Source organism: Aquarana catesbeiana, linkage group LG01 (genome assembly GCF_042186555.1).
Source record: "Aquarana catesbeiana isolate 2022-GZ linkage group LG01, ASM4218655v1, whole genome shotgun sequence".
Classification (NCBI taxonomy): domain Eukaryota; kingdom Metazoa; phylum Chordata; class Amphibia; order Anura; family Ranidae; genus Aquarana; species Aquarana catesbeiana.
The window spans coordinates 651,973,755-651,989,133 of NC_133324.1; the positions used below are offsets into that span (position 1 = coordinate 651,973,755).

Consider the following 15,379-nt stretch of genomic DNA (forward strand, 5'->3'; position numbering starts at 1 on the left):
ATACATTTCTGGGGGTGTTTTACAAAGCAAACACCACAAAAAAAAAGGGAGGGACCCTACTCCGCTCTCTTGGTCTTCCCCTCCCCTCCCCTCCTTCCCTAAAAGAGAAAAAAAAACAGAATTATATAACCTACATTTATTTTACATACATTTACTAAAGTATCTGATGCGCCTATACGAAGGCTGAGATTCTACGGCAATGTTACCTCCTATTATTGCAATACCTGCCTATATCCACCTTCTAATGTATTTTACTCTTTCCCAATCATCCGGGGAATACTGTTTCCATTCTGCCCATATATTCTCAAATTTGTCTTGTTGGTTTCTAATTTTATGCACCCATCTTTCCGCCTCCATTATTACTTCTACCTCTCTTTTCCATTCCAGGAGTGTAGGTTGTGTAATTTGTTTCCAGTGCCTTGGTATCAATGTTTTAGCTGCGTTCAGCAGATGTGGGATAACACTTTTTTTATGATTTAATAGACACCGGCATTCCATGGAATAGAAAATGTAGAGGCGGCACTTCTATAGGTTTAATAGATAACTTCTCTATCCATGGGGCTACCTCTTCCCAAAAGGGTCTAATTCTTGGACAAGCCCACCATATATAAAGATATGTACCCCTCTGTTTACAACCCCTCCAACAACTTTCGTTTCATGTCAGGTATATTTGTGCCAATCGTGTTTGTGTTCTGTACCATCTGGCCATAAACTTATATGACATTTCTTTTGTCAAGAAATTTATTGAGGTAAAGTGAGTTGCCTCCAATCGCTTCTTAACCTGTGACAAAGTAAACGCATAATTTATTTCTTTTTCCCATTCCTTGATAAAATAGGGGATTGGGCTATTTTCGCCACTGAGTACAATCTTGTACATTCTGGATAACAATTGATTAGTCTCTGAGATTTTCACACTCACATTCTCGAATATGGTAAGAGAACTCAGAGGCCTTAATTGGGTTTTTAATTTCCTAATAAAAATTGACATTTGGGAATATCTCCACCTTGCCATAGGTATGTTCCCTAGAGAGCAACCATCTCCTCAAAGGGAGATAGGGCTCCTCGCAGGGCATACCTGGCACAAGTTGTATTCCCCTCCGATCCCCACAAGCCTCATACCCCCACCTCCTCTCTTGGAAGGAACCAAGGGTACCCTCCTAATGGTGCCAAAGGTGATACCCAGGGGGCATATTTGCCGGTTTTGTTCATTCTGTCCCACTCCGATAAACAGCCCTGTGTTATTGGGATAGTCCACCTTGAGAGACCTCTTGATGCCGTCGGTATCCAGGGTGCCCCTGCTAAGTTTCTACCCGCCATTGTTTTTTCTAGTGAGACCCAAGCCTTGCTTGTGTTGTCATGGCACCAATTTAAAATACGTACTAAGGACATCGGTCTGTAATGCAAGGTCATATCTGGAAGCCCAATTCCTCCTTCTCCTTTACTTCTGCATAGCATATCATGTGCTATTCTGGGGCTTTTATCCTTCCATACAAAGGATACAAAAGTTTTACGTATCTGTTTGAAAAAAGTCTGAGGGAGTAGGATAGGAATAGTATACAAAACATTGATTATTCTGGGTATTCTGTTAATTTTTAGTGCATTGACTTTACCAAACTATGTTAAAGAGTGGCTTCTCCATCTCAGCATGTCCGTCCTTAATCCTTGCCAGTAAAGCACTATAGTTATGTTCGTATAATAATTTTCTATTTGATGTAATGTGTACTCCTAAATAATATAGGGAGTCTGTATTCCATATAAAAGGATATGTGTGTTGCAGAGATGTTGCCACTGCTAATGGTACATGGCTTGGTAGTTTCACTGACTTCTCATAATTTATTTTAAAGTTGAATAATTTACTATATTTCTGTACTTCATCCATCAGGGCAGGTATTGATTGGAGGGGTTTTGAGAGATAGAATAATAAGTTATCAGCATATGCTGAGACTTTGTGTTCCTCGGCGCCAACACCTACCCCGACTATTTCCTTATTTTCCCCTAACTTTGCAAAGGAATGGCTCCGGAATCAAAGCGAATAGTAATGGGGAGAGGGGGCACCCCTGCCTAGTACCGTTGTGTATTTTGAGATAATCTGAGAGGGTGCCATTCACTTTCACTCTGGCTCGCATACAAGGCCGATACCTATCCCCTCATCCTCTCCCCTAAACCTATTCCCTTCAATACCTCCATCATAAACCCCCAGTTTACTTTGTCAAATGCTTTTTCTGCATCCATTGACAGAGCTACCCTTGGGGTCCATTTTTTATCCAATGGAGCATATGGAGGGCCCGAATAGTGTTGTCTCTTGTTTTGCGACCCCTCATAAACCCTGTCTGATCAAAATGGACTAATTGGGCTATATGGTCCTGTAGTCGGGGGGCTAAGATCTTTGCCAGTAATTTAGTGTCTGAGTTAAGGAGTGAGATCAGTCTAAAATTAGCGCAGTATTGAGGGTTTTTCCCAGGTTTCGGAAGCACCATTATGTATACTAACAGTGCTTCTGAGGATAGAGAGTTTGAGGCCATGATTTTGTTGAAATAACTACATAGAGGGGGTGCTAGAATTGTATTGAATCTCTTATAATATGCATTTGTTAGGCCATCCGGTCCCAGACTTTTGCCCAATGGCAAATTTTCTATTGCTTTATTCACCTCCGCAATAGTTTTCAATGACCGTGGTAGGCAAAGTTGGCATGACAGAAGCCCTAAGATGTTCTTTAACCACTTGCCGACCGCCTCACGCATATATACGTGAGCAGAGCGGCACGGGCAGGCAAAATCACGTACCTGGTACGTGATTGCCTTCCCGCGGGCGGGGGGTCCGATCGGACCCCCCCCCGGTGCCATCGGCGGTCGGCGTTTGGCTGGGAGAGTTGAGAGACGAGGGGGAGCCCATCCGATCGTGGCCCCCCCCTCGCGATCGCTCCCAGCCAATGAGAAACATCCCCTGCCTCTGTATAGTACACAGAGGCAGAGGATGTGATGTCATCTCTCCTCGGCTGGCCAGTTTCCGTTCCAGCACCGAGGAGAGATGACATGTAAGTGCACCAACACACACACAACACAGTAGAACATGCCAGGCACACTAAACACCCCCGATCCCCCCCCGATCGCCCCCCGATCCCCCCCCAATCACCCCCCCCCCTGTCACAAACTGACAGCAAGCAGGTTTTTTTGTTTTGTTTTGTTTTTTTCCTGATTACTGCATGGTGTCAGTTTGTGACAGTTAGCAGTGGTAGGACAGTTAGTATTAGCCCCCTTTAGGTCTAGGGTACCCCCCTAACCCCCCCTAATAAAGTTTTAACCCCTTGATCACCCCCTGTCACCAGTGTCGCTAAGCGATCATTTTTCTGATCGCTGTATTAGTGTCGCTGGTGACGCTAGTTAGGAACGTAAATATTTAGGTTCGCTGTCAGCGTTTTATAGCGACAGGGACCCCCATATACTACCTAATAAATGTTTTAACCCCTTGATTGCCCCCTAGTTAACCCTTTCACCACTGATCACCGTATAACTGTTACGGGTGACGCTGGTTAGTTCGTTTATTTTTTTTAGTGTCAGGGCACCCGCCGTTTATTACCGAATAAAGGTTTAGCCCCCTGATCGCCCGGCGGTGATATGCGTCGCCCCAGGCAGCGTCAGATTAGCGCCAGTACCGCGAACACCTACGCACGCACCGTACACGCACCGTACACCTCCCTTAGTGGTATAGTATCTGAACACATCAATATCTGATCCGATCAGATCTATACTGGCGTCCCCAGCAGTTTAGGGTTCCCAAAAACGCAGTGTTAGCGGGATCAGCCCAGATACCTGCTAGCACCTGCGTTTTGCCCCTCCGCCCAGCCCACCCAAGTGCAGTATCGATCGATCACTGTCACTTACAAAACACTAAACGCATAACTGCAGCGTTCGCAGAGTCAGGCCTGATCCCTGCGATCGCTAACAGTTTTTTTGGTAGCATTTTGGTGAACTGGCAAGCACCAGCCCCAAGCAGCGTCAGATTAGCGCCAGTACCACTAACACCCACGCACGCACCGTACACCTCCCTTAGTGGTATAGTATCTGATCGGATCAATATCTGATCCGATCAGATCTATACTAGTGTCCCCAGCAGTTTAGGGTTCCCAAAAACGCAGTGTTAGTGGGATCAGCCCAGATACCTGCTAGCACCTGCGTTTTGCCCCTCCGCCCGGCCCAGCCCACCCAAGTGCAGTATCGATCGATCACTGTCACTTTTTTTTGTAGCGTTTTGGTGAACTGGCAAGCGCCAGCGGCCTAGTACACCCCAGTCGTAGTCATACCAGCACTGCAGTAACACTTGGTGACGTGGCGAGTCCCATAAGTGCAGTTCAAGCTGGTGAGGTGGCAAGCACAAGTAGTGTCCCACTGCCACCAAAAAGACAAACACAGGCCCGTCGTGCCCATAGTGCCCTTCCTGCTGCATTCGCCAATCCTAATTGGGAACCCACCACTTCTGCAGCGCCCGTATTTCCCCCATTCACATCCCCAACCAAATGCAGTCGGCTGCATGAGAGGCATTTTCTTTATGTCCTCCCGAGTACCCCTACCCAACGAACGCCCCCAAAAAAGATGTGTCTGCAGCAAGCGCGTATATAGACGTGACACCCGCTATTATTGTCCCTCCTGTCCTGACAATCCTGGTCTTTGCATTGGTGAATGTTTTGAACGCTACCATTCACTAGTTGAGTATTAGCGTAGGGTACAGCATTGCACAGACTAGGCACACTTTCACAGGGTCTCCCAAGATGCCATCGCATTTTGAGAGACCCGAACCTGGAACCGGTTACAGTTATAAAAGTTACAGTTACAAAAAAAAAGTGTAAAAAAAAAAAAAAAACACAAACAAAAATAAAAAAAAATAGTTGTCGTTTTATTGTTCTCTCTCTCTCTATTCTCTCTCTGGTGTTCTGCTCTTTTTTACTGTATTCTATTCTGCAATGTTTTATTGTTATTATGTTTTATCATGTTTGCTTTTCAGGTATGCAATTTTTTATACTTTACCGTTTACTGTGCTTTATTGTTAACCATTTTTTTGTCTTCAGGTACGCCATTCACGACTTTGAGTGGTTATACCAGAATGATGCCTGCAGGTTTAGGTATCATCTTGGTATCATTCTTTTCAGCCAGCGGTCGGCTTTCATGTAAAAGCAATCCTAGTGGCTAATTAGCCTCTAGACTGCTTTTACAAGCAGTGGGAGGGAATGCCCCCCCCCCCCACCGTCTTCCGTGTTTTTCTCTGGCTCTCCTGTCTCAACAGGGAACCTGAGAATGCAGCCGGTGATTCAGCCAGCTGACCATAGAGCTGATCAGAGACCAGAGTGGCTCCAAACATCTCTATGGCCTAAGAAACCGGAAGCTACGAGCATTTTAGGACTTAGATTTCGCCGGATGTAAACAGCGCCATTGGGAAATTGGGAAAGCATTTTATCACACCGATCTTGGTGTGGTCAGATGCTTTGAGGGCAGAGGAGAAATCTAGGGTCTAATAGACCCCAATTTTTTCAAAAAAGAGTACCTGTCACTACCTATTGCTATCATAGGGGATATTTACATTCCCTGAGATAACAATAAAAATGATTTAAAAAAAAATATGAAAGGAACAGTTTAAAAATAAGATAAAAAAGCAAAAAAATAATAAAGAAAAAAAAAAAAAAAAAAAAAAAAGCACCCCTGTCCCCCCTGCTCTCGCGCTAAGGCGAACGCAAGCGTCGGTCTGGCGTCAAATGTAAACAGCAATTGCACCATGCATGTGAGGTATCATCGCGAAGGTCAGATCGAGGGCAGTAATTTTAGCAGTAGACCTCCTCTGTAAATCTAAAGTGGTAACCTGTAAAGGCTTTTAAAGGCTTTTAAAAATGTATTAATTTTGTTGCCACTGCACGTTTGTGCGCAATTGTAAAGCATGTCATGTTTGGTATCCATGTACTCGGCCTAAGATCATCTTTTTTATTTCATCAAACATTTGGGCAATATAGTGTGTTTTAGTGCATTAAAATTTAAAAAAGTGTGTTTTTTCCACAAAAAATGCGTTTGAAAAATCGCTGCGCAATTACTGTGTGAAAAAAAAAAATGAAACACCCACCATTTTAATCTGTAGGGCATTTGCTTTAAAATAATATATAATGTTTGGGGGTTCAAAGTAATTTTCTTGCAAAAAAAAATAATTTTTTCATGTAATCAAAAAGTGTCAGAAAGGGCTTTGTCTTCAAGTGGTTAGAAGAGTGGGTGATGTGTGACGTAAGCTTCTAAATGTTGTGCATAAAATGCCAGGACAGTTCAAACCCCCCCAAATGACCCCATTTTGGAAAGTAGACACCCCAAGCTATTTGCTGAGAGGCATGTCGAGTCCATGGAATATTTTATATTGTGACACAAGTTGCGGGAAAGAGACAAATTTTTTTTTTTTTTTTTTTTTGCACAAAGTTGTCACTAAATGTTATATTGCTCAAACACGCCATGGGGATTTGTGAAATTACACCCCAAAATAAATTCTGTTGCTTCTCCTGAGTACGGGGATACCACATGTGTGGGACTTTTTGGGAGCCTAGCCGCGTACGGGACCCCGAAAACCAAGAACCGCCTTCAGGCTTTCTAAGGCCGTAAATTTTTGATTTCACTCTTCACTGCCTATCACAGTTTCGGAGGCCATGGAAAGCCCAGGTGGCACAAAACCCCCCCAAATGACCCCATTTTGGAAAGTAGACACCCCAAGCTATTTGCTGAGAGGTATAGTGAGTATTTTGCAGACCTCACTTTTTGTCACAAGGTTTTGAAAATTGAAAAAAGAAAAAAAAAATTTTTTTTTCTGGTCTTTCTTCATTTTCAAAAACAAATGAGAGCTGCAAAATACTCACCATGCCTCTCAGCAAATAGCTTGGGGTGTCTACTTTCCAAAATGGGGTCATTTGGGGGGGGGTTGTGCCATCTTGGCATTTTATGGCCTTCAAAACTGTGATAGGTAGTGAGGAGTGAAATCAAAAATGTATGCCCTTAGAAATCCTGAAGGTGGTGCTGGGTTTTCGGGGCCCCGTACGCGGCTAGGCTCCCAAAAAGTGCCACACATGTGGTATCCCCGTACTCAGGAGAAGCAGCTGAATGTATTTTGGGGTGCAATTCCACATATGCCCATGGCCTATGTGAGCAATATATCATTTAGTGACAACTTTTTGTAAATTTTTTTTTTTTTGTCATTATTCAATCACTTGGGACAAAAAAAATAAATATTCAATGGGTTCAACATGCCTCTCAGCAATTTCCTTGGGGTGTCTACTTTCCAAAATGGGGTCATTTGGGGGGGGTTTGTACTGCCCTGCCATTTTAGCACCTCAAGAAATGACATAGGCAGTCATAAACTAAAAGCTGTGTAAATTCCAGAAAATGTACCCTAGTTTGTAGACGCTATAACTTTTGCGCAAACCAATAAATATACGCTTATTGACATTTTTTTTACCAAAGACATGTGGCCGAATACATTTTGGCCTAAATGTATGACTAAAATTTAGTTTATTGGATTTTTTTTATAACAAAAAGTAGAAAATATCATTTTTTTTCAAAATTTTCAGTCTTTTTCCGTTTATAGCGCAAAAAATAAAAACGGCAGAGGTGATCAAATACCATCAAAAGAAAGCTCTATTTGTGGGAAGAAAAGGACGCAAATTTCGTTTGGGTAGAGCATTGCATGACCGCGCAATTAGCAGTTAAAGCGACGCAGTGCCGAATTGTAAAAAGTGCTCTGGTCAGGAAGGGGGTAAATCCTTCCGGGGCTGAAGTGGTTAAACTCCTCCACCTGCCTCCCCTCCTCCACTCTTGTGGCAGTTGGCTGTACATTATAGAGATCTGTATGAAATTGGTGGAATTCCCCAGGTATGGACTTTGTGTCCGCTATATGTTTATTATTACTTAATAAACTATGCACATAGCTTTAATTAAAGTGATTCTAAAGTCAAGATATTTTTTACCTTAAAGTGGTTGTGAAGGCACAAGGTTTTTTTATCTTCATGCATTCTATGCATGAAGGTAAAAATCTTCTGGTTGCAGCAGCCCCTCCCTAATACTTACCTGAGCCCCATCTCAATCCAGCGATGTCCACGAGAGCCTTGTCTCCCTAGGGACACACACTCCTGATTGACTTTTGTCAGCAGCGGGAGCCATTGGCTCCCACTCCTTTCAATCACAGCCAGTGAGCCAATCAGGAGACAGATGGGGCGGGGCAGAGCCGCAGCTTCGTATGTGAAGGCACACACAGAGCCAAGGCCTGGGACATGCCTGCTTGGGTGCCCTAGAGCAAGTTACTTCCTGTGGGGTCACTCGGCAGAAGGGAGGAGCCAGGAACTCTGGCGTAAGACCTGAGAAGAGGGGGGTCCAGGCTGCTCTGTGCAAAGCCATTGCACAGAGCAGGTAAGTATAACATGTTCTTTTGTTTGGTTGTTTTTTTAAACAAGGCTTTAATATTACAAAGATTTCGTATTCCTGATATGTGCCTGCTGTACCATGTACTTGTATGAGAAAGTATCCTGTTCTCTTTGTATTATTTACCTTGTGTGAAATCTCTGGTGCTCCTGCCAGTCCCTCAGATTTCCTATCGAAAACTGATCACACTAAGCAGCAGTACACACGGTGGTCAGTTCTCCAGCTATGCTGGGAACTCAGCCTGCTCTCCTCCAATGATCAGTCTTGTCCTGACACGCCCCCCCCCCCCCCACACACACACACACACACACAGCTTTTCACTGGGAAGCTCAGTATGCTGCTGCTTTCCTTTCCCTCCAGCTCTTATGCAGCTGAGAACAGAGGGAATGTGATCACTTACAAAAAAGGGGGGAAAGGTATATATTATTTTTTTTATCTATACACAAATGTTTTGGCTTTTATTTCTATTGTAAGCTGAATGAGTTGTTTTACAAGGTGATCATTTACAATCACTGTAATGCATTCCCTGCATTAAGGTAAAAAAATGTATCAGTAGTTGTATCAACCCCACACAGTGGGGCAAGGGGGGGCAATTGCCCCACCTAGGTTGTTCCTTGCCCCCTCGTGTGCCCCCCCTGAAAAATTAGGCTGCTGGGTAGTACTGCGAAGCCAGGGGAGGGGGAATGAGTGACATGCAGGAGGACAGAGAGACATTGAGGGAGGCCGACAGACATGGAGGGAGGACTGAGAGACATGGAGGGCGATTTAGAGACATAGAGGGAGACTGAGAGATATGAAGGGGGACTGAGAGACATGAAAGGAGACTGAGAGACATGCAGGAGGCCTGAGAGACATGGAGGGGGACTGAGAGACATGAAGGGGGATTGAGAGACATGGAGGGCAATTGAGAGACATTAAGGGAGACTGAGAGACATGGAGAGGGACTGAGAGACATGCAAGAGGACTGAGAGACATAGAGAGGGACTGAGAGACATGCAAGAGGACTGAGAGACATGGAGGGGGACTGAGAGACATGGAGGGGGGACTGAGAGACATGCAGGAGGACTGGGAGACATGCAGGAGGACTGGGAGACATGGAGGGGGACTGAGCGATATGCAGGATTGAGAGACATGGAGGGGGACTGAGAGACATGGAGGGGGACTAAGAGACATGGAGGGGGACTGAGAGACATAGAGGCGGGACTGAGAGACATGGAGGCGGGACTTAGAGACATGCAGGAGGACTGGGAGACATGGAGGGGGACTGAGCGACATGCAGGATTGAGAGACATGGAGGGGGACTGAGAGACATGGAGGGGGACTGAGAGAAATGCAGAAGGACTGAGAGACATGCAGGAGGACTGAGAGACATGGAGGGGGACTGAGAGACACACATGACTGAGAGACATGGAGGGGGACTAAGAGACATGCAGGAGAACTGAGAGACATAGAGGGGGACTAAGAGACATGCAGGAGGACTGAGAGACATGGAGGCTGCTGGGTTGTACTGCAAAGCCGGGGAGGGGGAATGAGAGACAGGCAGGAGAACTGAGAGACATAGAGGGGGACTGAGAGACATGGAGGCTGCTGGGTAGTACTGCAAAGCCGGGGAGGGTGAATGAGAGACATGCAGGAGGACTGAGAGACATGGAGGGGGGCTGAGATGTATAGAGGAGGACTGAGAGATATGCAGGAGGACTGAGAGACATGCATGAGGACTGAGAGACATGCAGGGGGACTGAAAGACATGCAGGGGGACTGAGAGATATGGAGGAGGACTGAGAGACATGCAGGAGGACTGAAAGACATGCAGGGGGACTGAGAGACATGGATGGGGACTGAGAGACATGCATGAGGACTGAGAGACATGCAGGGGGACTGAAAGACATGCAGGGGGACTTATGCCCCGTACACACAGTCGGACTTTGTTCGGACATTCCGACAACAAAATCCTAGGATTTTTTCCGATGGATGTTGGCTCAAACTTGTCTTGCATACACACGGTCACACAAAGTTGTCGGAAAATCCGATCGTTGTGAACGCGGTGACGTAAAACACGTACGCCGGGACTATAAACGGGGCAGTGGCCAATAGCTTTCATCTCTTTATTTATTCTGAGCATGCGTGGCACTTTGTCCGTTGGATTTGTGTACACACGATCGGAATTTCCGACAACGGATTTTGTTGTCGGAAAATTTTATCTCCTGCTCTCCAACTTTGTGTGTCGGAAAATCCGATGGAAAATGTTTGACGGAGCCCACACACGGTCGGAATATCCGACAACACGCTCCGATCGGACATTTTCCATCGGAAAATCCGACTGTGTGTACGGGGCATGAGAGATATGGAGGAGGACTGAGAGACATGCAGGAGGACTGAAAGACATGCAGGGGGACTGAGAGACATGGATGGGGACTGAGAGATATGCAGGGGGACTGAGAGACATGCAAGAGAACTGAGAGACATGCAGAAGGCCTAATAGACATGGAGGGGGACAGAGAGACATAGAGAGGGATTGAGAGACATGGAGGGTGATTGAGAGACATAGAGGGAGACTGAGAGACATGGAGAGGGACTGAGAGACATGTAAAAGGACTGAGAGGCATGCAAGAGGACTGAGAGACATGAAGAGGGACTGAGAGACATGTAAGAGGACTGAGAGACATGGAGGGGGACTGAGAGGCATGGAGGGGGACTGAGAGACATGCAGGAGGACTGAGAGACATGGAGGGGGACTGAAAGACATTGAGGGGAACTGAGAGACATTGAGGGGGACTGAGAGACATGGAGGGAGGCTGAGAGACATGGAGGGAGGACTGAGAGACATGGAGAATGATTGAGAGACATGGAGGGCGATTTAGAGACATAGAGGGAGACTGAAAGACATGGAGAGGGACTGAGACATGCAAGAGGACTGAGAGACATGCAAGATCACTGAGAGACATGGAGAGGGACTGAAAGACATGTAACAGGATGAGAGACATGTAAGAGGACTGAGAGGCATGGAGAGGGACTGAGAGATATGTAAGAGGATGAGAGACATGTAAGAGTACTGAGAGACATGGAGGAGGACTGAGAGACATGAAGGGGGACTGAGAGACATGCAGAAGGACTGAGAGACATGCAGGAGGACTGAGAGACATGGAGGAGGACTGAGAGACATGCAGGAGGACTGAGAGACATACAGGGGGACTGAGAGATATGGAGGGGGACTGAGAGATATGCAGGAGAACTGAAAGACATGCAGGGGGACTGAGAGACATGGATGGGGACTGAGAGATATGCAGGGGGACTGAGAGACATGCAAGAGAACTGAGAGACATGCAGGAGGACTGAGAGACATGGAGGGGGACTGAGAGACATGGAGGGAGGCTGAGAGACATGGAGGGAGGCTTAGAGCCATGGAGGGGGAGTGAGAGAAATGCAGGAGGACTGAGAGACACGCAGGAGGACTGAGAGATATGGAGGGGGACTGAGAGACACACAGGACTGAAAGACATGGAGGGGGACTAAGATACATGCGGGAGGACTGAGAGACATTGAGGGAGACTGAGAAACATGGAGGGTGACTGAGAGCCATGGATGGGGACTGAGAGGCATGCAGGGAGGACTGAGAGACATGGAGGGGGATTGAGACACATGGAGGGGGACTGAGACACAAACAGGGAGGACTGAGAGACATGCGGGGAGGTCTGAGAGACATGAAGGGAGGACTGGACTGAGAGACATAGAGGGGGAAGACAGAGACATACGGGGGGACACTGAGAGACATACAGGGGGCTGTGAGACATACAGGAGGGAAACTGCAAGACATACGGGGGGGTGGAATGGGACTGAGAGACATACGAGGGGAGGGTAGACTGAGAGACATACGGGTGGACCTAGAGACATGCAGGGGGGGATTGGGAGATATATAGGGGAGTAGGCTGAGAGACATACAGAGGGGGACTGAGAGACATACAGGGGAGGGACTGAGAGACATACGGGGGGGGGGAACTGGGAGACATACAGGGGAGAGAACTGAGAGACATGGAGGGGGGAACTGAAAGAGCAGGGCCCACAGGAGGTCCACTGGTTCTACAAGAGGAGTTGGAAGACCTAGAAGCCATTCATTAGCCATGATTCCCTTTGGGTGGAGCGCGCCTACAGGAGACTGGTGCAGAACGGTACCTGGAAATTGGAGGGGGTGGGGCCTGGGGCAGAACCGGGAACCATTGAACCAGTGTGTGTGTATGGAGCAGTCTGTACAAGGTGGACATCACCGAGAGGGAGTTCTACCTGGCCTGTGAGTTCCTACTGATCACCTACCCCTACATACCTAACAAACCACATATACCCCACCATACCATGCCCCATACCTGGTCTACTGGAACCAAAAGTACCCCAAAATACCCCACTGACCATCCCTTCCATACCTGGTGTACTGGAGCCATGAGTACCTACCGACTACCCCCCCCCCCCCCACATACCTGGTTTACTGGAGCTGTAAGTGATCTGTTAAAACCTCCACACTGCACCTGGTAGGAGAGAGGGCGCAGCAGGAAAGTTTTATGCTCCATTCGTGCCTGAGCGATGATTTAGTGGTGAAAATTATTACTGCCCCCCAGTTTTGACTGTGGTATCTCTTATTCCCCCCCCCCCATATGTTGTTCCTAGAGTCACCACTGACCCCCCACCTCCCTAAACACTTACTAAAGTCCTTTCTCAATCCAGCGCTGTGCCCATCTGCAGCGGCGCTCTCCCCTCTTCTTCTTCTCACAGACACAGAGACAGTAGCAGGAGCCATTGGCTCCTGCTGCTGTCAATCAAATCCAGTGAGGAGGGGGCAGGACCGAGACATGGTGTGTGTGTCTATTGATGCATATAACAGAGCTAAGGACAGCGCCTGCTCGAGTGTCCCCAGAGCAGCTGGCTTGCTATGGGGGCACTCACGGAAGAGTAGTACACCCCAGAAGAGGAGGTAAGGGGTCACTCAGTGCAATACTATTGCGCTATTATGCCCCGTACACATGATCGGACATTCCGACAACAAAATCCATGGATTTTTTCCGACGGACATTGGCTCAAACTTGTCTTGCATACACACGGTCACATAAATCTTGTCGGAAATTCTAAACGTCAAGAACGAGGTGACATATAACACGTACAACGAGCTGAGAACAATAAAGTTCAATAGCTAGTGCGGCTCCTCTGCTTTATTCCGAGCATGCGTGGAACTTTGTGCATCGGAATTGTGTACACACAATTGGAATTTACGACAACAGGTTTTGTTGTCGGAAAATTTAAGATCCAGATCTCAAATTTTGTTTGACGGAAATTCCGATGGAAAATATCCGATGGAGCCTACACACGGTTGGAATTTCTAAGCTCCCATCGAACATTTTCTGTCGGAAGATCCGACCGTGTGTACAGGGCATACCAGTATAACGTCTTTTTTTTATTTTTTGTTAAAAAATAGCCTTTATAACCACTTTAAAGCAACTTTTTGTGGATAGAATGTGAAGAGATAGAACTCCTGTTAGGTTTGTATTGCCGTGTGCATCTCCACTGGGGAGATTTACCCTTATGACCATTGTCTCCAAGTACAGAAATTGATGAAAAATGTATCATTTTTAAGTGGTCACAGGAATAGGAGATGGGGTGAAATCTTCCATTTGAGAAACCTATTCTGGTGTTTACTGTTATGCCCCGTACACACAGTCGGATGTTGCGATGGAAAATGATCGATGGGAGCTTGTTGTCGGAAATTCCGACCGTGTGTAGGCTCCATCGGACATTTTCCATCGGAATTTCCGTCACACAAAATTTGAGTTCTAGATCTCAAATATTCCAACAACAAAATCCATTATCATAAATTCCGATCGTGTGTACACAATTCCGACGCGCAAAGTTCCACGCATCCTCGGAATCAAGCAGAAGAGCCGCACTGGCTTTTGAACTTCATTTTTCTCGGCTCGTCGTACGTGTTGTACCTCACTGCGTTCTTGACATTCGGAATTTCTGACAAGATTTGTGTGACCGTGTGTATGCAAGACAAGTTTGAGCCAACATCTGTCGGAAAAATCCATGGATTTTGTTGTCTGAATGTGTGTACGGGGCATAAGTGGTGATATTCCTTTACTTACTGCTGTGTGTCTGGGACAGGATGTAAAGGTAAATCTCGCTGATGGCACAAAAAAACACACACACACACCCTCTTTACCTATTGATTAAAAAGTCTGTAAACCATACGAGGCGTTTTTTTTTAAAGGTTAAGTCCTTCCCAATCTATTACCATGCCTAATACTGATGTTTAGTGCATGTACTAAAAGCATACACATTTGTGACCATAAACCTCAAAAGTAAAAGCATGGGAACAAAAGCAGACATGATGAAGGCAATTCATCATAACAAAAAAACTTAGCAATCACTATAATGTTTTAGGTATCCTAATGTATACTGTAAGTTTGACAAATGTTTAAATATTCTGCACAAAATTAACTAGCTTTATAGAAGCCAACTTACCTTTCCAGCAGTAGCCATTCTACTTGTAGTTCTTTCCTCTGCCCTAATGTAAAGGAATAAACTTTAAGCAACAGTTGTCCTTTTATGAAGGTTGCACATTAAACCTCCCACTTTTCCTCCCTCTGAAATGGCTAAATGCCAAGCACTCCTGTTCCTTGAGCCAGAATTCTGTGGACCGTGCAAAACATAGCTATACACTTCTCATAAATGTATATAGCAGAAAGTTAAAAAGATACGCGGTATAGTAATATTGCATATGTATAAAATGACTGTTGTAAAAATGTCATAAAGTGCTTTTATGCATTTAAAGGACAATATATTCATGCATAACACTTTACTACTTTGCTGTGTCCTATCTGTGACCTTCAAATGATAGCCAGCTAGACTGGCTGCACACAATAATCAGTATTTTGGCAGGTAAAACAGCACAGACCAAAAGCATCAAA

The 15,379-nt window shown here is 45.9% G+C and overlaps 1 protein-coding gene across 1 annotated transcript in view; it reads right to left on the reverse strand.

Moving 5' to 3' along the window:
- The window catches only part of LOC141110091 (alcohol dehydrogenase 1), an 82,322-nt gene extending 67,237 nt beyond the window's left edge, over window positions 1–15,085 (reverse strand). The window contains exon 1 of the mRNA XM_073601313.1: window positions 14,934–15,085. Coding sequence (XP_073457414.1) covers window positions 14,934–14,951 — 18 coding nt within the window. The 5' untranslated portion in view covers window positions 14,952–15,085. The remainder of the gene's footprint in view (window positions 1–14,933) is intronic.
- Window positions 15,086–15,379: the final 294 nt, after the last annotated feature.